This window comes from Archocentrus centrarchus, unplaced genomic scaffold (assembly GCF_007364275.1).
Source record: "Archocentrus centrarchus isolate MPI-CPG fArcCen1 unplaced genomic scaffold, fArcCen1 scaffold_30_ctg1, whole genome shotgun sequence".
Taxonomy (NCBI): domain Eukaryota; kingdom Metazoa; phylum Chordata; class Actinopteri; order Cichliformes; family Cichlidae; genus Archocentrus; species Archocentrus centrarchus.
The window spans coordinates 990370-1012831 of record NW_022060259.1 but is presented as its reverse complement, the minus strand read 5'-3'; the positions used below and the strand labels follow the sequence as shown (position 1 = coordinate 1012831).

General features: G+C 40.3%; 1 protein-coding gene across 1 annotated transcript; it reads right to left on the bottom strand.

Moving 5' to 3' along the window:
• Positions 1-1092: 1092 nt before the first annotated feature.
• On the bottom strand, positions 1093-22454 carry LOC115776368 (carnitine O-acetyltransferase-like). The gene is made up of 14 exons (XM_030724012.1): positions 22193-22454; positions 21334-21612; positions 18881-18999; positions 16744-16797; positions 15764-15929; positions 13408-13582; positions 12001-12179; positions 9126-9226; positions 7038-7157; positions 6100-6222; positions 4455-4590; positions 3923-3985; positions 1712-1849; positions 1093-1327 (listed from the first exon to the last, which is right to left on the bottom strand). The coding sequence occupies exons 1-14, from the start codon at positions 22217-22219 to the stop codon at positions 1130-1132; spliced, it is 1878 nt and encodes a 625-aa protein (XP_030579872.1). The 5' UTR covers positions 22220-22454; the 3' UTR covers positions 1093-1129.
• Between the last annotated feature and the right edge of the window lie 8 nt (positions 22455-22462).

Below are 22462 nucleotides of genomic sequence, written 5' to 3'. Positions count from 1 at the left end.
ACAGCAAGGAAAAGACAAAACCACAGTCAATCAAACTGAGTCTGCTTTCAAACCTAAAATGCAACAACTGTTCTCAAAGCTGCAGCACCATGATTTGGGGAACTTCCAAAACCTTGTGTCAGATTTGGTCTCTGTAGGGTCTTTACCCACAATACAAAGCGCCTTGAGGCGACAGTTTGTTGTGATTTGGCACTATATAAATAAAATTGAATTGAATTGAACTTTGCCTAATTGCTCTTTTATGTTCCCCTTGGTCTTTGTCAGAGTTTGCTTCCATGCTCCTGTAGTTTTGTTACTTTCTTTGGACTTTTGTGTAACAGCATAATAAAAATGACTCCTCTACATCACACTCCACAGTGCATAATCAGCAGACAGACAATCAGAGAAATATCCAAACATGAAGAAATGTGCTACCTCCTTGATTGCATTATTGGGTTTTACTTTTTTATGCAAGTCAGCCTTTTGCTACATGGTAAATGGACTAGTTCTTATATAGCGCTTTTCTACTCAATCAGAGCACTCAAAGCGCTTATACAACATGAAGATGATTAAGTCTAAATACCGTTCCACCATGAATGATGTTCATTTGGAAACCTGCTTGAGACTAACAACCAGCAGCCACTGTTTACCATCCAAACCATGGAACCCTGTCTGACTCCATTCCAGTGATGGATGTAGCAAATCTTAGAAAGGGGGGGGGGGGGTCCCAGAGGGTGGAGGCTTCCACACGGATGGCCCCCCCAAAGGTATAGGGGTTGGTGGACCTTGTGACCAGTAGACAGAATGGACTGGTTCTTATATTGTGCTTTTGTAGTCTGCTAGTGTGTTAGAGAGAGACAGTTAAAACTCTCTCTTCTTTTTTATTCTGTTGTATTAAAAACAGAATTAATTGTCCATTCATTTTAAATCTATCACCTGTGTGCAAAAGTGCAAATGGTAAATAAATTTAAACTGACCACTATGTTCATTTTTGTTCATTTCATACAACTCCAAAACTTGTTGAAAACTGGATGACACATGGAATTGTGAAATTAAAATGTATATTTAATAATAACAATTACAATAACAGAAAGCCTCTTAACTGCACTCTCATTCAGCAAAGAAAAACCACCATTTGTTCACTTTTCTGTTAAATTTCCAGTATGGTCCTCATGTCCAGCAGTGCATCCTCCAGAGCTTGGTTTAGTTGTGCTGGGTTGTTTTCTTTGCTTGTTTTGAAGGCTGACACCACAAAGGTCATGTCATTCTCCAAAAGTTTATAGCATATATCATATGCTTCAAGTTGATAAGGACCAGCACATGGCAGACAGCCAGAATTGGAGGGTACCTTGTGAATAACAAAGAGGTTGATATAAAGGTTAGTTATTGTAGTACATCATATACTTGTTTGGCATGCACTTCTGTCAAAAGTAGTGAAACCTCTTTAGCAGCACAACTGCCAACATAAGAAATCATTTAGACTAAAGGTGTTCTTGATCGTAATGAATCTGTTATATTTATCTATCATCATCATATGAGATTGATATCATTGGTGTGCGATCAAACCAAATAAAGTACAAACAAGAATGACTGCAAATTGCAGAAGAGGAGCAGATTCAAAGATATGAAGAGGAGAAAAGTTAACCAATTTTTTCAGCACACAGAAATTGGCTTATCTGTCTCCAATTGTATTATAGTAGTATTAATACTTTGTGTCAGCGCTGGTCCTCACCTGACTTGTAGCAAGTCGATAGTCAAAGGCTTTAACAAAGGAGGTGTCTGTGAAGATCTCCGGCATGGGAATATTCTTCTCAGTTGCTTGGCACTGTAGACCCAGGAAGTGCCCAATCAGTGTTTGTCCACTAATTTCCTGTCATGATGGAGACAACTCCAATTGTATTCCATTCACTTTTATTTATATTGCACCAAATTACAACAGTCACCTCAAGGCACTTTATATTTTATGGTAAAGACTATATAATATATACCATATATACTATATAAACAGGCAAACACAAGCACAAACTGGGAGCTTCTTCCACAGAAGAGGGGCCTGAAAGCTGAAGGTTTTGCCTCCCGTTCTACTCCTTAAGATAAGGTGGGGCCTGATTATTCAAGACCTTGTATGTAATAAAGATGGATTTTAAGTTCATTTCTGGATTTAAATGGGAGCCAATGATGAGAAGCCAATATGGGAGAAATCTACTCTCTCTTTCTAGTCTGAGGACTAAAAATCAAATAAAAGCTGTTAGCTGTTTTACACTTTGGTGCAGTCGAGGATGCTATATTGCTTCGTGAGTTTTTATTTATTTATTTTTTTAGTGTTCTGGGAGCAGGCACTGTCTATGGGGATGGGGTTTTAGGGAGATGACAGGAGGCGTGGAGCTGCAGAGAGGCATATAAGACTGCAACTAAACTTCTTTGTCTCAACCTTGGATAGTTACATTTTGGGAAGTTTAATAAATTTGGCCAGATTTCTAGAAATGAGAGCTACTCCATCCAAAGTGGGATGGATGCAATTTCTCTTAACGAGACCAGGTTTTCCCAATTATCTATAAAGCCCACATCATATTTTGGACACAACTCAGCCAGCAATTTAAGGGGAACAGGTGGCTAAACACGTCTCTCCTGGCCCGATTGGGGAAGGGCCCAGAGAAAACTACAGAATCCAACATCGTTTTGGCAAAGAGACAGCCCCCTCTGGTGCAAGGGCAGTGGGGGCTGACAGGAGATGAGAAAACAGTCGGTGAGTCTGGGGGTGTGTCTTGGGTGGTGGTGGTGGGGTGGTGGTGGCTGGGGCCCAGGGCACTGAAGTGGGTGCGTGTTGTCCCTATATGGGGCCAGCCTGTCTCTGGAGGGCCACTCATCTACCCCTAGGCAGCAGTTGGACCCTGTACACCACCTTCCCCAGCTTCTCTTCACTTGACAAGGACCCACCCAGTGGCAGTCCAACTTAGGGTAACGGCCTTTCTTCCTCCTTGGGCTCTACACCCAGACGAGGTCACTGGCACTGAAGTCTCTCCCTTTGAACCTTATGTCATAATTCCATTTCTGTCTCATCCCCATTTTCTCCAGCTGGTCACGGGCAAAAGCATGAGGCGACTCCATCCGGTCCTGTCTTCTGGCGTATTCCAGACCTGGTGGGACCGCGGACGGATCTGGAGGCCTCCCAAATGCCATTTGTGCAGCTTTTACCACAGCATAAGTTGTGGTTTTGGATTCTATAGACTGTCAAGATAAAACCTCAGACAGACACCCTGACACACGTACGGTTATGACAATATCCTCCCACTTTATTTTGTGCAGGAGCCAAATGCAGAAGCAGTGTGTGGAAAGCTAAACTAAATGCTTACCCTCTTAACTGCTATGAAATGGTAAATGACCTGGTTCTTAAATTGCGCTTTTCTATTCAATCACTTACTACAACAGGTCTCATTCATCCGTTCATACAGTCGTATTTCTTTCTACACCTGAATGCTTTCTTTCTAACATTGACACACATTCACAATCCATCAATATCAGCATCAGTATCTTTCCCAAGGATACTTTGGCATGAAGACTGGAGCAGCCATGGATCAAACCACCAACTTTTTCATTAGTAGGTGACCTGCTCTACCTCCAGAGCTCAAGCCATCCCAAGGAAGAGGTCTAAGTGACAGGAGCAGCCAACAGGAACACCACAGCTGCCAGTACAGACCTAAATGTCTCTCTGAGCAATCACATTTGTAAACTGAGCCAAAATGTAGCATAGTTGCCATTTGTACCATATGTGAATGTAGAACTTGTCAGACGGTGTTGCAGTTATCCAATCTGAATTTCAGAGGTGTAGAGGAGCGGCTTGGTAAACAGCTTGAGTTTGTTAGTGGGTTTACATGTAGTTAATGTGGTGTGTTCATGTAAACAGACCCCCACCAAACAAAGCCGTTTTGTAATTAAAACTCACCATGTTAGTGCTCCATTTGTGCACTTTTATAGCTTTCATCAATAAATCCCTTTTCTCTGCTTTCTGTACAAAACAAAACAAGAAGGTTACAAATCATAACTTGTAATAGGGTAGTGTTTATGACAGAGCTTCTCTGCATCAGCAATCATAATTACAGTCTAAAGCAATTTATAGTAACACCTCTGTAGTAAGCTGACTGTGTAAATTTGCCTGATCAGCTGTTTCAAAGACTGAGCTTAGACGAAATAGAATTAGACAACAAGTGAAGGTCTGGAAGTCAAAATCCCATTTTTTACCCTCCACGATTTTATATAAGAATTTTGTGAAACACCAATAGAGAGCATGAATGTAAAACTACTTTAGGTATCAGAGCCCTTAAAAAAAAGTTGTCATGGTTGGGCTGTATTACATCCAAGATTTAGTCTAGTATTAAAAGAAATGACCTCAATCACTCAGAAACAGAGTGCCGAACTATTTGCTGAAAAGTTACAGTACATATTTCTTTCATTAGAATTTTCTGCCTGTATCAAACCTGCGTCTTTGGGTCATCAAAAGCCGTGGCAAAGGCAACTGAGGCACTTGAAGTTGAAGAGATTTCACATACACGTCCCTGCTTGAACATACGCATGGAGGCAGCTTCATAAGATGGACAGTGCTGCTGGTGCACCCTGCCAACAGATAGGAAAAAATATACTGCTCAAAAAAAAAAAAGAAAAGAAAATGAAAGGAACACTTTAAATCAAGTATAGCATCAAGTATAGCAAGTATAGCATCAAGTCAGTTAAACATCAATGATACTGATCTGGTCAGGTAAGTAGCAGAGGGGGTTGTTAATCCATTTCAGCTGTTTTGGTGTTAATGAAATTAACAACAGGTGCACTAGAGGCACAACAATGAGACAAGCCCCCCAAAACGGGCATGGTTTGAGTGAAAATGAAAATGAGTGAGGCCACTGACATTTTCACTCATCTTTTCTATTTTTTTCACTAGTTTGGCATTTGGCTACTGTCAGTGTCACTACTGGTAGCATGAGGCAATACCTGGACCCTACAGAGGTTGCACAGGTACCTCCAGGATGGTACATTGATTGCCAGAAGGTTTGCTGTGTCTCCCAGCACAGTCTCAAAAGCATGGAGGAGATTCCAGGAGACAGGCAGTTACTTTAGGAGAGCTGGACAGGACCAGAGAAGGTCCTTAACATATCAGCAAGACCAATATCTGCTCTTTTGTGCAAGGAGGAACAGGATGAACATGGACTAGTTCTTATATAGTGCTTTTCTACTCTACTTGAGCACTCAAAGTGCTTTGTACAACACATTTGCACACACACACACACACACACACACACACACACACACACACACACACACACACACACACACACACACACACACACACACACACACACACACACACTTCTCTACATCAAAGTGCTTTCTATCTAACATTTACACATATCAGGAGCAACTTGGGGTTCTGTATCTTTCCCAAGGATACTTTGGCATGCAGACTGGAGCAGCCAGGGATCGAACCACCAACCTTCTGATTCGTAGACAACCTGATCTACCTCCTGAGTCACACTCACCCCAAAATGCCCTCCAGCAGCCACTGTTGTAAAAGTCTCTGACCAGACAATCAGTAACAGACTTCATGAGGGAGGCTTCATGAACAGGTGCCCACTCCCTGGCACTGTGGAGCCCCATGTAATACCAGAGGTGACAGGTTCACCACTAGCACCCGCCTGACCTAAATCCAATAGACAACCTCTGGGACATTATGTTTTGGTCAATCCAATGCGGCCAGGTTTGCGCCTCAGACTGTCCAGGAGCTCAGTGATGCCCTGGTCCAGATCTGAGAGAAGATCCCCCAGGACACCATCTGCCGTCTCATTAGGAGCATGCTCCAGTGTTGTCAAGCATACATACAAACATGTGGAGGACACAAAAACTACAGAGCACCAGCAACATGTCTCAAAAAAAGTTGGGACAGGGCCATGTTTATCACTGCATCATCCCCTCTTTTAACAGCAGTCTGTACATGTGTAGGAACTGAGAAGACCAGCTGCTGGACCTTTAGGAGAGGAATGTTGTTCATTCTTGTCTGACATAGGAGTCTAGGTGCTCAACAGTCATGGGTCATAACTATTTTTTGTTTCATGAAAGGTTTAAGCATCTCACCTGTAGTAAGCCAACTGTATAGCCATCTGTACGAAAGCATCAGAGCTCATCTTGTTTGCTTTTAGAACATTTTTCCCAAAGTGGTTGAATAAGAGAATATTTATATCCAGGTCTTGGGCAAGTCTGCGGCAGAGAGAATAGCATAAAATGTGTATTATAAGTACAGAAAATAAAATATGTATATTAGTTGTTTTGTTAAGTATGGAGAATGGGGTTAATAACTGCAGATGTACTGCAGTTTCCTTTTTGTTTTCCATTATTGGGCGAGGTAATGTTACCCCCTCAGAGCCCTCAAGAAATTATGGCCCACAGAGGGTATGGAATAAGGACCCCAGTTCATTTCTTTAATTTTTGTTTTAAAGTTGTGCTCTGAAAGTGCGTGCTGTGTGTGTGTGTGTGTGTGTGTGTGTGTGTGTGTGTGTGTGTGTGTGTGTGTGTGTGTGTGTGTGTGTGTTTCAAAGTAACAAGACAAAAGGTTAAAAAAAAAAAAACATACCAATCATGCTATCAATCATATCAAGGATTAAAAACATTGAACTAAATCAAAGGGATAAGACAGGAAGCGATCTTATCCGATCTGGCATAAGCTAAGCCTAAACGAGTGGGTTCTCATTTTTTCACCCTTGAAAATATGGCCTTAAGAGGGATATGAAAAGTGTGCTAGAGTGGCTCAATTTTCATGTGCATTCTAAAACAAGACGAAGATGACACAACTTGGTGAAGGGTTACCTTTTTTTTAAAACATATATGCACCACCTGGGGCAAAATTAGACTTTTTACATCCTATCATTGTTCTGTACAGTGATGACAGTGAGAGAGTTGCTGTTATCGACAGGTACACCAAGTGTTCACAAAGCAGCAAATGAAACTGCTTGGGTTTTTCTGGGTCAGTGGGCCTGTGTGCCTGTCAGCTTAAGGTAGGCAACTTGTGTACTCACTTGTCAAGGCTTTCTTTGGCCTCCTCAATAGCTTTCTTGATGTCGGGTGTGATGCTGAAGTGTAGTTTCTGAGGCATGGGTAAAGGCACCATGGGAGACTGTATGATCTCTAGCTTCTTGCTGTTTCCACAAACAAGGAATAAATGAATAAATGATACACAAGGTATGCTATTCAGTGGTAGAAGAAAGCAGGCACAAGTAAAACAATTTCATCAACCGCTGGCTAGAATCCTGATATGTGGGATGATGGTAGAGTTGGTATAGTGAATCTTTTTTTTTTACTCAGCTATGTGATAACCATGATAATCCTCCTGAGGGTAGTGACGTACCATATTTAAAAATCTGAATATCTTCAAAATGTTTGTATTGAAGTATGAAAGCACAAAGATCAGCTTCCATGTATTCTGTATTCATTACATGTAAAATTAAGTATTTTAAGACTTTTGTTTCAAATCTGATGATTACAGTTTAGTGCTAATGAAAATCAGAAATCAAACTAGAATATTTCTTAATATCAGGGGAAAAAAAAGGTTTTACAATACAGAAACCTCAAACTTCTGAAAACTTCATCCATTTATACAGTCAGTACTTTGTTGGGGCTCCAGCATGAATTACTGCATCAAGACCAGTTTTTGTGATTTCCCACAAAATTGCAAAAAAACATAATGTAAACCATTTTTTGATGTCTGTGTACTGCCCACTTACTCATCTTTCTGTGTAGGTCAGCAAAAGCTTTTCAGATTGTGGAAAAGCCAGCAGCAGTGCACCCAATGAAAACGTCCACAACAGGGAGCGATTAAGATAAAGGCTCAGGTTCAAGAACGGCTTGGGATGAAATGGGACAAACTGGTGTTACAACGCATGGCTAACCAAGTCGGGCTTTTGACGTAGATGCAAAATAAAGTGACTGAAAGGAACCCAGAGCTGAAATAGGTATCTTTGCACTGTATTATACACCAGGAGGTGGGTGCTAACAACTAACCATGTCGATGTTGTAAATAAAATAGGTAACTTTATCAGGGGAAGAGCAGTGAATAACACTTTGTTGCTCTTTTGGTTCAGTAAAGGCAGAGCACTTCCCGTCAGTGTCACTGCTGGACTCTTCTCTCAAAGCGAAGAACTTTCCACACATGCTCTGAACTTGTTGGATCCATCTTTATATGTTAACTGTCATGGTTGTGGGCCGGTGGCCCAGAGTCTTGAGTTCTTTTTTGTGTAGTTCCATTTTGTTGTATTTTCAGCTTGTGTGTGTTACTATTTAGATCCTCAGTTTGTTATAGTTAGGTTTTCTGTTAATTAGTTATTTGTATGTTGTTCAGGGTTTTTGTGTTAGGTTTTGGTGTTGTGTGTTTAGTTCTACTTCCTGTTTTATTTTGATAGTGTCATGTTCCTTTGTGTGTGGTATTCAGTTTTGCTACGTTTAGGTTAACATCCGTGCTGAGTGCTTTGTATTTTGAGTTTCTAGTTTTCAAGTACTTTCATGTAACTGGCCCCTGTCCAGCTTTGTCCTTCGTGTTTATTTGTTTAATAAAACTTATGTACAGATCAGCCCTCGCCTTTCGTCCTGCTTTGAGGTCCTCTCTGCCCTGCCTGCAGCACCCAGCTGTGACATTAACAAATATTCCCAGTGATGAAGTTTAACAAATCCAGATACAGATCCTCTCACTGATGATCACCTGTCCACTTATATTACTGGCTTCCTCTCCTTAGGCTGATCCCCCCACGACCCAGCCCAAGATAAGTGGTAGTAAATGGACGGATGGATTCTGATGTCCTTGTATCTTATAAACTGAGCGACTTCTTCAGCTGAAATCAAAGTGCAAGAATAGTGTACACAGGGCAGCCAACTGGTGAGAAATGCTGGTTTGTTAAACTTCTAAAACACGATGATTTTTGGTGATGCACAACTGAGATACTGAAGTGTTGCTCTGTGTTATGCCACATGTACCTTTCTTTGTTTCAGGTAGTGTATTTTTAAATGTCACTTTGCCTCACTGAGCCTTTAGTCATGTGGTAATAGCACCAAATAAGAAAAAACAAACCAAAAATATATACATATATACATACATCTATTCATGGCATACTTACATGGAGTTTAAAACATAATCAATTAAGGCCATAGCGATTGTACCATCTGCACAACTGTGTGAGATGTTGTTACCAAATGCCCCGTCTTCTCCAATAATGAACTGAAAGATAAGTCAAAGCAGTCATTAGCATTACATTTCAAACTGCATTAGTCTTCATTTTACAATAATTTATCACATTCACACTCTGATGAGGGCATCAGGAGCAACATGGGGTTCAGTATCTTGCCCAAGGGTACAGTGCATGCAAACTGGAGCAGGCAGGTGTTGCCCCACCAGCCTTCTGATTAGTAGATGACCTGCTCTACCTCCTGAGTGACAGACACTTAGTTGTGAATATATTGTCGTGCACATTTGCTAAATGTAAAATGTGAGAATAAGAATAGAAATAAAACAGCTACTGTATACGTCTGCAGGGTGGAACTAAAAGAATCACTTTGAATCAATTCTGATAAAACTTTGTAGGGGTGAAGAGTGGGGTCACGTTAACAATGTATTAACACGGGCCTTACATCCAACAAGGTCTTCAAGGTCGATTTAATGATTTATTCGTCAAAAATTGACAAAAAGTATAAAGTTTGGTGGTGGTGGTGGGAGGGGATTGTGGTGTGGGGGTGTTTCTCAGGAGTTGGGCTCGGCCCCTTAGTTCCAGTGAAAGGAACTCTTAATGCTTCAGCATACCAAGACATTTTGGACAGTTTGATGCTCCCAGCTTTGTGGGAACAGTTTGGGGATGGCCCCTTCCTGTTCCAACATGACTGCACACCAGTGCACAAAGCAGCTCCATAAAGACATGGATGAGCCAGTTTGGTGTGGAAGAACTTGACTGGCCTGCACAGAGTCCTGACCTCAGCCTGATAGAACACATTTGGGATGAATTAGAGTGGAGACTGTGAGCCAGGCCTTCTCTCCAACAGCAGTGTCTGACCTCACAGATGTGCTTCTGGAAGAATGGTCAGAAATTCCCATAAGCATCCCTAAACCTTGTGGAAAACTTTCCCAGAAGAGTTGAAGCCGTTATAGCTGCACAGGCTGGGGTTCATATGCTTGTGAAGGCAGACGAGCAAATACTTTTGGCAATAGTGTATACGGGAATTCTAAATATCACTTTACTTGGGCCCTCTGATCTCTTCCACAAGATCAAATAAGATATTTTATGAAAGTTTAGCCTTATTTTTTAAAATTATCCTTTTAATTGTGCTGCCTTTTTTGTATTGGCACCATTTACGAAATGATGCTGGAATAACGGGATTCTTAATATATAGTTTGCATCCAAATATCAGGTCACATTTGACCTCTGGCCTCACTTTTACATTTCATATCTGCTTTTCAAGGTGACCTAAAAATTTGTTATATCTTTAATGAAAGTACTGTCAAAAGAATGAGCTGCCTAGTTTGTTAGAAATATTCTGTAGTATAATAATATATAAAAAGCTCAAGTTATTTATGTTCATTTCCTTAATATAAATTATAAGCGCTTTGAGTGCTCATACTGAGTAGAAAAGCGCTATATAAGAACTAGTCCATTTACCATTTACCATTTAATAATCAATACCTATTATCCATTGGGTATTGCTTGTGTAATCAAAGTAGACAGCTGTCATACTACCTGTACCTAACGTTTACTGCACTACTTAAAGTTTAAAAAAAGAAAAAAAAATGAATATATATACAAAATACAATACTATTCCCTTAAAAGGAAAAACTGCCCAGAGAAGAAGCTGCCTTGGTGGATGTTTGCACTCTCAGTGTGCTTCTTGTTTTAATGTTTTTCAGTCTAATGATGGATTTGTTCACTTGTACACCTCCTATTGATAAACTAACACTCCGACTCCACTCCAGATCATTTATCTGATTAATCTATCATGAAATAATTGGACACCTAAGGATGAAGCTGGTTGACATTGAATTGTTAAATTCCTTTTGAGCCTCTGAAAATGTACATAAAATGTCTGTAATTCCTAAACAGTCATTGGTTTTGCATTGGTTTTGTTAAACACCTTGAATTAAACCTGAAGGTCTACGTTTCAATTACATCTTGAATGTCTGACTTAAAATCCAGTGTAGTGGTGTACATGTACAGAGTCAAACTTACAAAAACCTGCAAGAAGGTATTTATCAAGTACCTCACTGCAGGTTTTGCACTGTTGTGCTATTGTCCAAATACTTATGTATGTTTGTGAGCCTGCAGTAGAAAGCATGAGCTGGCAGGAATGAGTTTTTGGCCTGTATGATGGAACTACTGATTTAGATGAAGAGCAACTGTCTGCTAGGTGCCACTCAGTCAGTGAACTGGACCTCAGCCTTGGCTTACATCATACTTTTGTTTTACATCATTAAGACTGACCCACTTTCAACCCACGGTGGGTCATTCCACAAAGAAAAAGCCCATGTCCAGAAGAAGCTGTCCTATGGAGGGAACCTTTATCTTCTGTTCCACCTTAAACATAAAATTAAAAGGGAGCAGCCCTCAAGTGCCTTGCCTCCCAGGAATCTCTCATTCCACAGTAAATATTTGCTGATAGTTGAGCACACCTTTAAACAGGTTTCTTTTCCAGAGCCCCCGTGCTTAACAAGTACCTCATTTTAAGTTTTGTACTGTTGGTTTTTAAACTGTTAATATATTAATTATGATGCAAGAACACAAACAGACCAACCAGCCCTTCTGGCCTAGCTTGACTTAAGGTTTTAGGGACAATATTCATCATATGTACTCATTTCATGTTCTTTGGCCTAAATCCTCTCATCTATTGTACCCAAATATAAATGCATTTTATTAAAATAATTTTTAAGTAGTTTTTGTAAAATAAATGATGTAATCTATTCTAGCATGACCTTTTAAGTCACCTGAAGAGCACATTGTTGAACTAAATCACCTGCACTGATTTATCAAACCAGCGGTTGGCGCTGTTCCACTGGCTGCCTCCTCCATGCATCATCTGGAGGGCATTACGTCTGCAGTACATTTCATCAGGCACGTGAGGCATGGCTTTATCCAAACACACCACGCAGATGCTCCTTTGGATAGCCAACAGTGCTTCTTTGTTGGTCTGATCTGGACACAAATAGAAACACACAAAGCAAACATGATGCCCATTCATATTCAGACAGTTTTACAGATCTACTTACACCATTAGAAGGTAACACTTTCCATTTACCACCGATAATAAAAAGCTCTGTTGACTAAACTTTAGTTCTTCCTTTACTGTTAACTAGAAACAGAAATGCCAATATTTGCCAATTAATGTAATCATTTATGTAATTGTCATTGTTTGTGTAATAAAAATATTTTATGTCTAAATCACTGGCATGACCACGTGTCAAGTGTCCTTTGGCATGTAGTTTTGGATTTTCCAGCTAGTTTTTATTCCATTTTTGCTTTCAGTGCAGTTTAGTTCCAATATTAGTCTTTAACAATAGCATTAACAACCACCAACAAGTATTACTATCAGATTTACCCAACAATATTCATACCCTGACAATATTCATATTTTTCAGGGAAGAGATTTGGAGAAAAACGAAAAAAAGAAAATCAGAATAGGTATAAAGTATGAGGAAGGCAGATGACTTACAGTCATCTGGATGTTCCAGGTCTCGAACATATACACCAAAGTCTGTTCAGGTTGGTTGCTTTGACTATCAAGACTAAAACTACAGACAGTATTTTCATTTGTTAGGTATTAGGTTAGGTATTCTGAGTTGTCAGTTGTGCAAACAATATAATAAACATAAGTGCAGACAATAGCCAGGACCCATTCCATGGAAAATAACTCGTTACTGTTAGGAAAATAAGTTCTGTGCTAGTATAATAAATCATCTAGTTATAATAATGCTTATGTATAAGTTGCTTCTCAGAATTGCTGTTGCTGAGCAGGAAATGCCTACGTGAGGAGGAAGGGCAACCTTGTATGAGTTTTTAAAACTTGCCCTGAACAAACTGTACTTCACCAGGGACTGCTTGCAGCTGGAGTGCAGAGTAGGTGAAACTATCAACTGTCAACTTCCTCCTTATCTGCACTCCTTACTGCCATATAAGGTCATGTGCTTGTACCTAACCATGTGTATAAAAATGCTCCTCAAGACTTCCTTGAGCGAGCACATGCTGACAACTTCTTTGTATATGCATTCTGCTCCTTTCTTGCAAGAAATGAAACCTCTTACTACAAGAGCTCCTTGTGTGCGCCTGGTCCTTGATGAATGAAGAATTTTTTTTGACACCAGTTAACCCCCCTTAGATATACATTAGATTCTTTACACCTGTACTAGAACATAATTGTGCTCACCCTGGACCAGTCTGTCATAGCATTTGCTCCAGTAGTCACGATTCAGGGTGGTGAGGATGCCAACAGGCTCTGTGTTGGTCTCCAGTGAGGAGTTGCAGATCCTCTCCAGCTGAACACAAAGCTGATGCACAGTCATCGGAGTCCCATCACTGTTGTAGACATCCACCATAAAGAACTGAGGAAAGGACACGCATGAAACAAGGCTCTTACTGAAAGGGGAGACCATGAATGTGTTGGGGAGTGAACTTGCCCCCCACCCACCCCCTAAAAGAATAAAATTGCCCTGCATGAAAACAGTGTTTCAAACATTTAGATGTGGATAGTCTGAAGAAGGTCCATTTAGCACAGGGTCTATCACTTTTAAACATCTTGTTGGAACCTCACCTAATTTTTTCTAGAACAAAAGCTGGCTGGCTGGTGCCTCTCTCTGTAGAGTATGTATGTTCTCCCTGTGGCTGCATCGGTTTCTCTGGTTACTCTAGCTCCCTGCCACAGTCCAAAGACATGAATACTAGGTTAACTGCTGACTGTAAATTGACCATAGGTGTGAATGTGACTGGTTGTCTGTCTGTGGTGTCCCTGCAATACATTGGGTGTACCTGCCCCTTGCCGAAGACAGTTGAGAAAGGCTTCAGAACCCCAACCGTTGTCTCTGATTGGTTGTTATTGGTATGTTATACATGTCTGATCATGTGATCACTTGAAAGCTGAACCTCCACAATCTTAGAGAATTATTTGTGGGTTGTGGAAGAGAACAGTTGCAAGGAAGCACAATGAAAAGCATATAAAACACTTTTCTTGCTTGACTTAAAAAAAAAAAATCTTCACTTTTTCTGCTAAGATGTGTTATACTATACACCGTCTTCCAAATTACTATGCAAGTGATATTTTTCTCAGATTTTCCTAAATGGTCAATGCAAATGATGGTCATAATTTTCAAGTGTTGAACCATTAGAGTGTAAATCAAATTTTATTGAACAAACCTCCCAATGATAACAGCATTTTTTTCAAAAATAAAAACTCAAAATGCACTGTTCCAAATTATTATTACAACAGAGTTTCAAAATATTTTATAGGTTGTAAAGAACTGCAAATGGTCATTTCCTAAATTTACAGCATTAAGTGGTCACATTTACTAAAATCAAAAGCTATTTCAATCAAAAACATCTTAATTGGCCAAATTACATGTAATCATAGAACCCCTTCTTTGATATCACCTTCACAATTCTTGCATCCATTGAACGTGTGAGTTTTTGGAGAGTTTTTGCTTGAATTTCTTTGCAGGATGTCAGAATAGCCCCCCCAGAGCTGCTGGTTTGATGTGAACTGCATCCCACCCTCATAGCCCTTTTGCTTGCGGATACTCCAAAGGTTCTCAATAGGGTTGAAGTAAGAGAAGGGTGGTGGCCACACCATGAGTTGCTCTCCTTTTATGCCCGTGGCAGCCAATGACACAGAGGTATTGCATGCATCATGAGATGATGCATTGCCATGCATGAAGAGGGTTTTGTTACAGAAGGCATGGTTCTTCTTTTTGTACCATGGAAGAAAGTGATCAGTCAGAAAGTCTACATACTTTGCTGAGGTCATTTTCACACCTTCTAGGACCCTAAAGGGGCCTACCAGCTCCCTCCCCATGATTCCAGCCCAAAACTTGACTCTGCCTCCTCCTTACTGACATCGCAGCCTTGTTGGGACGTAGTGGCCATCCACTACTCCATCCATCTGTATCATCCACAACTGCACGGCATTCATCAGTGAACAAGACTGTTTGGAAATTAGGCTTCATGCATGTCTGAGCCACTGCAACCGTTTCTGCTTGTGAGCACTGGGTAGGGGTGGCTGAATAGTAGGTTTATGCACAACTGCAGGCCTCTGGAGGATCCTACACCACAAACCCGTCTGTGCCCTGATTCAGCCACAAATCTCTTCACAGTACGATGATCACGCTTCAGTTTTTGTGAAATATCTAATGTTTTCATACCTTCTCCAAGGTACTGCACTATTTGATGCTTTTCGGCAGCAGAGAGATCGTTCTCTTTCCCATATTGCTTGAAACCTGTGGCCTGCTTAATAATGTGGAACATCCTTCTTAAGTAGTTTTCCTTTAATTGGGCTCAACTGGCAAACTAATTATCACAGGTGTCTACGATTAATTTCAGTGATCAAAGAGCCCTGAGACAATACCATCCATAAGGTTCACGGAAAAACAAAAAATTAAATCTTTATGACACTTAAATACAATCTGCATAATAATTTGGAACACAGTGTAAGACAGTTCTTGGTGAAATACCTAGTCTGATGAATACAGTCAGAGGATGTCAGACACAAATGTGTGTGTTGATGTACTCCTCACCTGAGAGTTATGTGCCACTGTGAACTGGTTGGAAGGGCAGGAAGTCTTGCTGTGGAACACAACTGAGTCCCCCTCCAGGCCCGGGATAGAGCAGGATGACAGCATTTGGGAATATTGCTTCATACACAGGGGTTTTCCTCCCAGGTAATCAACTGGTAGTATCTCACTGTTAAACATGACATCTGTCATTCAACAACAAATTTTACTCTTCATGTCTGAAGCTATGACACTTTGACTCAAGTCAACCAACCTCAGCCACATGAGAAATAAGGACTTTAAGGTGTAGGAATACTCTTATTTTTACTCTAGTGCTTTATAGATATCAGTGACTTGGTCACATAGCCTTCTTAATATTGACTTTATGAGGGAAACAGTTTTAAATAGCAGTGACCTGCAGGTTATGATCACATGGTGTGTTTATGGTATACAAACAATGACAACTTGTATCTGAGAAAAGGAAAATATTTGATGTGCAGTACTTGTAGGAGTCAGACTGATGGAATAATAAATATTTACATTACTAAATGGGAATGCAATCATTTTTCCCCCTTTGTGTGAAATCTGGTTAATGGCACTTTTTTGGTTCCTCAGCACTTTACAGTGCAGTTACCCATTCAAATATTCACAACCCTCCCAGCCTTTCAAATAACTGGAATAAACGATATTTGCATAGTTGTAAATGGCTTTGCACAGCTACTGATATTCCCCCCCCAGGGAACTAAAGCAGTTAAAAACAAGTTAGCTAAAAAGGTTTTGCCCATGAAATGTGCATTACCCACTCAAGAAAAAGTACCGATATTATTAAATGTTATCTGTCATGGATAGAGGCTGGAAACCTGAATGGATATACTACATGGATAATAATACAGCAAACCCAGATCACATTACCATTACATCACAGAGTATTGAAATTTAAATACCAGTCATTTTCAATACCTGCCACGTTTTTTTGATTTAGTTTTTTTTGATCTAGTACTCACTTGTCAACCATTGTTTTGAAGTCCAAAATAGCTCTCATTATTTCGGCGGCACACCTAAGCAGAGAGCATATGATTATTCAGTTAAACATTTGCATGGCATGACATGACACAGTGTTAGTAACAGATAATGAGAATGGAAAAAGGTTCAGAATTTATTGTGTCAAACTACCAAACCCAGTTATCAACAGTCCAAAATCAGCCCAAGATATTTCTCCCCCAAACGTTTGAAATTTAATGAATTAACTATTTTCCTCTCGCCCTATGAAAGCTGGGATAGGCTGTTCATTGATTTTTCAAGCGCTTTCAAAACCATCCAACCAAATAACCCTTTTACTACCACAGGGGTCACCGGTGACCCCTGTGGTAGTAAAAGCTCACAGATGGTTGTAGATCCTTTGTTTCCTGGATTACAGACTACTTGACAGAAAGGCCACAGTTTTTCAGGACGGGGAAATGTTTTTTCTGGGACATTAATGAGCAGCACGGGTGCTCCACAGGGGACTGTCCTGGTTCCATTCCTTTTCACAGTATATACCATAATGGACAGGAATCTGAATATAGGGATATTGTTCATGCCTTCAGTGACTGGAGTCACAAAACCACCTCATACTGAACACCTCTAAGACAAAGGAAATATAGTAGATTTCCGAAGATTAATGCCCCCTCTCCAACCTGTCAAAGTCTGTGGGGTGGACATAGAGGTGGTAAAGTATAAAAAAAATCTGGGTTTAACAACTTGGACTGCTCCTTGAATGCAGACACTATACAAAAAGGGGCAGAGCTGACTCTTTGTTACAAAAACTAAGATCTCTTCACATCTGCAGTAGAATGCTGAAGATGTTCTCTCAGTCTGTGGTGGCAAGTGTGCTGTTCTATGCTGCAGTCTACAACGGCGAGACACAGAAATACATTTGTACCCACAGCCGTCAGACTTTTCAGGTCTCATACGAACAGCAGGTGAGCTACATCATTTCCCTCTGGGATCAGTGAAGTTATTCTTATTAGAGTGAGCAGATTGTTCAAACTCACAGCAAAGGGGAGTCTCACAGCTTCCATACTTTAGTTAACCTGCTGGGCCAACTGATTAGGTACAAATAAAGTTCTAGCCTCAACACCAGCAGTCAGTAGCAGACAGCACCACAAAGTTCAATGTTGCAGCGAAAAGCTACACTACTACAACACACTTTTACTTTTTGTAATAGCTTGTTTGTAGATTCAGGCTTTGCAACAGAAGGATCCAAAGGCAGACTGAGTAACTCAGACTGTTAAATACTGCAAAGGCTGCAGCTGAGAGAATAAAAACTTACATTGTCCTTTAAACATTAAATGAAATTCTCTATTATAATCCAGTTGTGATATTGATAAGCCTCTTAAAAGTTGCCATTTTTCTTCTCGACTTCAAATAGGCTAAACTTTGTTAATATAACAGTTTTTCCTGACTTATTGACCAGCACAATCCCAGGTAAATGGACTAGTTCTTATATAGCACTTTTCTACAAGTGGACCCAGACACGGTTTGCTAATCTGTTATGATCCCATCGGCCAGTGAAGCACCAAAATCATGGATTTAAGTGATTTTCAGTGGAAAATGTTGAGATTCATACTCTGAATTTCAAATGTTGACAATATTTAAGGCACTTTAAACACATTTAGTTCAGTTTTCAAGTCTTAAAATCATCTCAGCCTCATCTTTACTCAAACATTCACATGGTCTCCAAGATCCAGACATTTTTCCATCGGTGGCTTTTTACAACATGACAAATGATTGATCACTGATCAGCTTCATACAGATGAGTGTGATTTGACGATTTTTGTATTACTTGTTTTATCATTGCTTCTCTACTGTAGCTGAAAATCCTTTGACAAGCCCTACATATATTTCCTGTATGACAGCCAAACTTGCCTTTCAAGAGTTTGATGTCTTGTGACTTAAAAATAATCTATATTATTTTAATTATATTTTATTCCCATTTCATTCTGCTTATTCTAATATGGTAATCAGATTTGTAAAAAAAAAAAAAAATCCTTTCAGTGTGGCTTCCACAGTAACTTTGATATCAGAGGATCACGAGGACAGACAGACATATTTTAATTCCTGTAAGTGAACTGTATCTCCTGTAAGAGTGTGTGTGTTCACCTTATTTGTCCCTGCTTATCCCTGAAGTCCATTCGGGGAAAGGCGCCACTGTTATTTGAATAAACCACCACAGGCAGACGGTTGTCAAGATAATCAGTCTGCACCATGTAGTCCGTTAACTACACACAGATACAGACACAGCCAATGAGATCAGAACCGATCAGAATTAGAAGACAATTCCAGAAATTGTAATTCCTGATGAATCTTTGCCACCAAAACCAGATTTGGTTCCAATTTATGTCACTACAGTATTTTGTCTTTTTCTTTGTACCCATTTCAGAAAATATTCTGAAGGACTGTGATACTTAAACACAGCTGAATGATAACGTATTGACCAAAAAAAAAAAAAAAAAAAGGGGGGGGGGGGGGGACTAGTGTATCTGTTGATCTCTATTCATGTAACAATTCATGAGTTTCTATTTCATCATTGTCGTCAGGTCATAACTGAAATACACCAACCAAGCATAACATGACCAATGACAGGCGATGTGAATAACACTAATTATTTCTACATCATGGCACCTATTCGTGGGTGAGATGTATTAGGGAGCAGTGAACATTTTATTCTATTAGAAGCAGGAAAAATGGGCAGTGTAAGGATTTGAGCAAGTTTGACAAGGCCCAAACTATGATATACAGCTGGGTCAGATCATCTCCCAAACTGCAGCTCCAAGGAAGGAACCGTGGTCAACCAGTGACAGGGCCATGGGCAACCAAAGCTCACTGATGCACGTGGGGAGCAAAGGCTGGCCTGTGTGGTTCAATCCAACAGATGAGCTACTGCAGCTCAGATTGCTGAGAAAGTTAATGCGAGTTCTTATAGAAAGGTGTCAGAATAAACTGCATTGCAGTTTGCTGTGTATGGAGCTGTATAGCCCCAGGCCAGTCAGGGTGTCCATGCTGACTTCTATTCACCACCGAAAGTGCCAACAGTGGCCACATGAGCATCAGAACTGGGTGACAGAGCAATGGAAGAAGTGTGGCCTGGTCTCATGAATCCTGTTTTTAAATATTACGTGGATGACAGGGTGTTTGTACGCTGCTTACCTGGAGAACACCTGGCACCACGATGCACTTTGGAAAGAAAGCAAGTCAGTGGAGGCAGTGTGATGCTTTGGTCAGTGTTCTGCCTTGGGTCCTGCCATCCACCCAAGCATTGTTGCAGACCGTGTACACCCTTTTCATGGAAACAGTATTCCGTGATGGCTGTGGCCCCTTTCAGCAGGATAATGCGCCCTGCCAGGAATAGTTTGAGGAGCACAACAACACGTTTGAGGTGTTGGCCTCCAAATTCTCCAGATCTCAGTCCAATCGAGCATCTGTGGGATGTGCTGGAAAAACAAGTCCAATCCATGGAAGTTCCACCTTGCACCTTACAGGACTTAAAGGATCTGTTGCTAACATCTTGGTGCAGATACCACAGCACACCTTCAGGGGTCTAATGGAGTTCATGCCTCGATGGGTCAGGGCTGTTTTGTCAGGTGGTCATTATGTTATGCTTGATCGATGTATAGTTAGACTTCCAAGCAAGAAAGAAAAGTATATATGGCAAGGGTGATTTTAAATTCATAACCTGTTGCTTCAGGACCCACTTTTCACTTCCCTTTGAGCTAACCAACTTCACAAATAGCTGCATCACAGCATTTATAATACAGACAGGGGGGCAGACTTACAGTGGTTGTGTAGCAGTCCAGCATTTTAAGTCCACTATGTAACAAGTGGGACAGAATTTAAAGGTATAGGAATGTAAATAACTTAATGTGGTGTATTTTTAAAAAGCACTTTTATTTTAGTGTGTGTGAGAAATCACTTGGTTAGCTAAATTTAATGTAATAAATTAACCAGCTGTTTGGCCAATTTTCCATCTTAATTTTTCATTAATATTTGAATCCCCCTGCAGACATTGACAGTTAACCAGTTGCTTTGTTTTTGATATACTTAAATATGCAGGACTGTGTCTGAGCTTTTTGTCCCCCTCCAGAGATACATGGTCCTCACAGGACAGCCACTACAAACACGAATGATCCTGGACATAAAACAAATCAAAGTATTTAAAATAAGCTCAACTGTAAACATGTGCAGCAGTAATCTATTGAATGCTGCTGGGGGAACATTTTTCTGCAAAATTACTTTAAATGTTGATACCTTATGCACAATTTTCCAATAATACAGTTTTATGTGTGGTGAGGTGTTTTCATTGTATTTTATTGCTTCTTTTCCTAAAGGATGTAGTACCCAGTGTTGTACACAGTGAGGCTGCAGCACTGTTAACAAGATAATCAACCTCTGTTAAAGTGAAGCATAATCTAGTGAGTCAGTTACACAAATTACATGATTTCTTTACTGAGACCATCATTACAAATTCCCTAAACTTGAGGTCATTATGCTCCCTGTGATTTTAGCTATCTGAATAGCACCTATAATCTTGCCTTCAGTGCTGTTGTTAGACTCACCCAGTTGTTAGTATTTTGAGCCTTCCTTTCTAGACTTCTTTGCAGTTTTTCTCCAACCCCTCCTGACTCCAGGAACTTCTCCACCAGCTGTTTTGTTCTCTTCAGCTCATGCACCTCCACAATGGGTTCCAGGAGGCTGAGGTAGCGCTCACAGGTCTGCTGAAGCGGGGGTACTGGAAGACTTGGCAGGCCTTGTTGGTAGGTCAGGTATCTGCCATTAACCAGAATTCCTGACACAGGCTTCATCAAGTGACAGGAATTCATCATCCCCACCTTTACCTGATAATTACAAGAACTACTGTGATGAACAACAAGATGAGTAATAAGAGAGAAAAAAAAACAAGATATGAGAACAGTTTAGCTGGTCAGCAGTCAAAGTTAACCTCCAGGTTCTCTTTTCTCCTCTAGATCACCAGTAGCTTTTTACACATCCTGATGTTTAGAAGTCTAACAGTTCACCACAGTATAGAAGTGGACAGAGCATACGGGTATAAAACTAAAATTAAAAATAAATACATTTGATTGAGTGTTTTAACCCTCTGTAGCCCACAGCGGACACCTTGCGTTTCACCCATCGTGGCCAGCTGACGTGTTTCTACAACAGTTTGTGTATGGAAGCGTTTTTGTACACACTACACTTTGACATATTTAAGATCTACTATTAGCTGAAAATTTGCTATAAATCAGGAATAAAAATGGATAAGTTTTTACTCCTAAGTTGGGGATGCAGTGTGAGGCTGTGGGAGTCAGTTTGCTTTTAAACTCGGAGTTTGTTGAACATGCTTCCTGGAATAGGGTCCAGGTGCAGCTTCAAAAAGTGACAGCTATTCAGGAATAGTTAAATGAAAATATTACTTACCATAATTCTGGTGTAAATTCTTAGCATATTTCCACAGAATGAGGCTGGACAGTTTTCACCAGTGTAAAGTGGCTGTTAGAGTACAAATGAGACAGTTTGCTCCAGACACACTGGCACAAACTCGAGTTTAGTGTCTGTGCACTAAATGTTTAAGTTAAAATGTCACTTAGATTCATAAACCTGTGCTGCCATGAACTTAAATTCCTGACAGGACTGTTGTCTCACCTGCGTGCACCTGAGAATCTATCAGTTTGTAACCTACATGGGCGG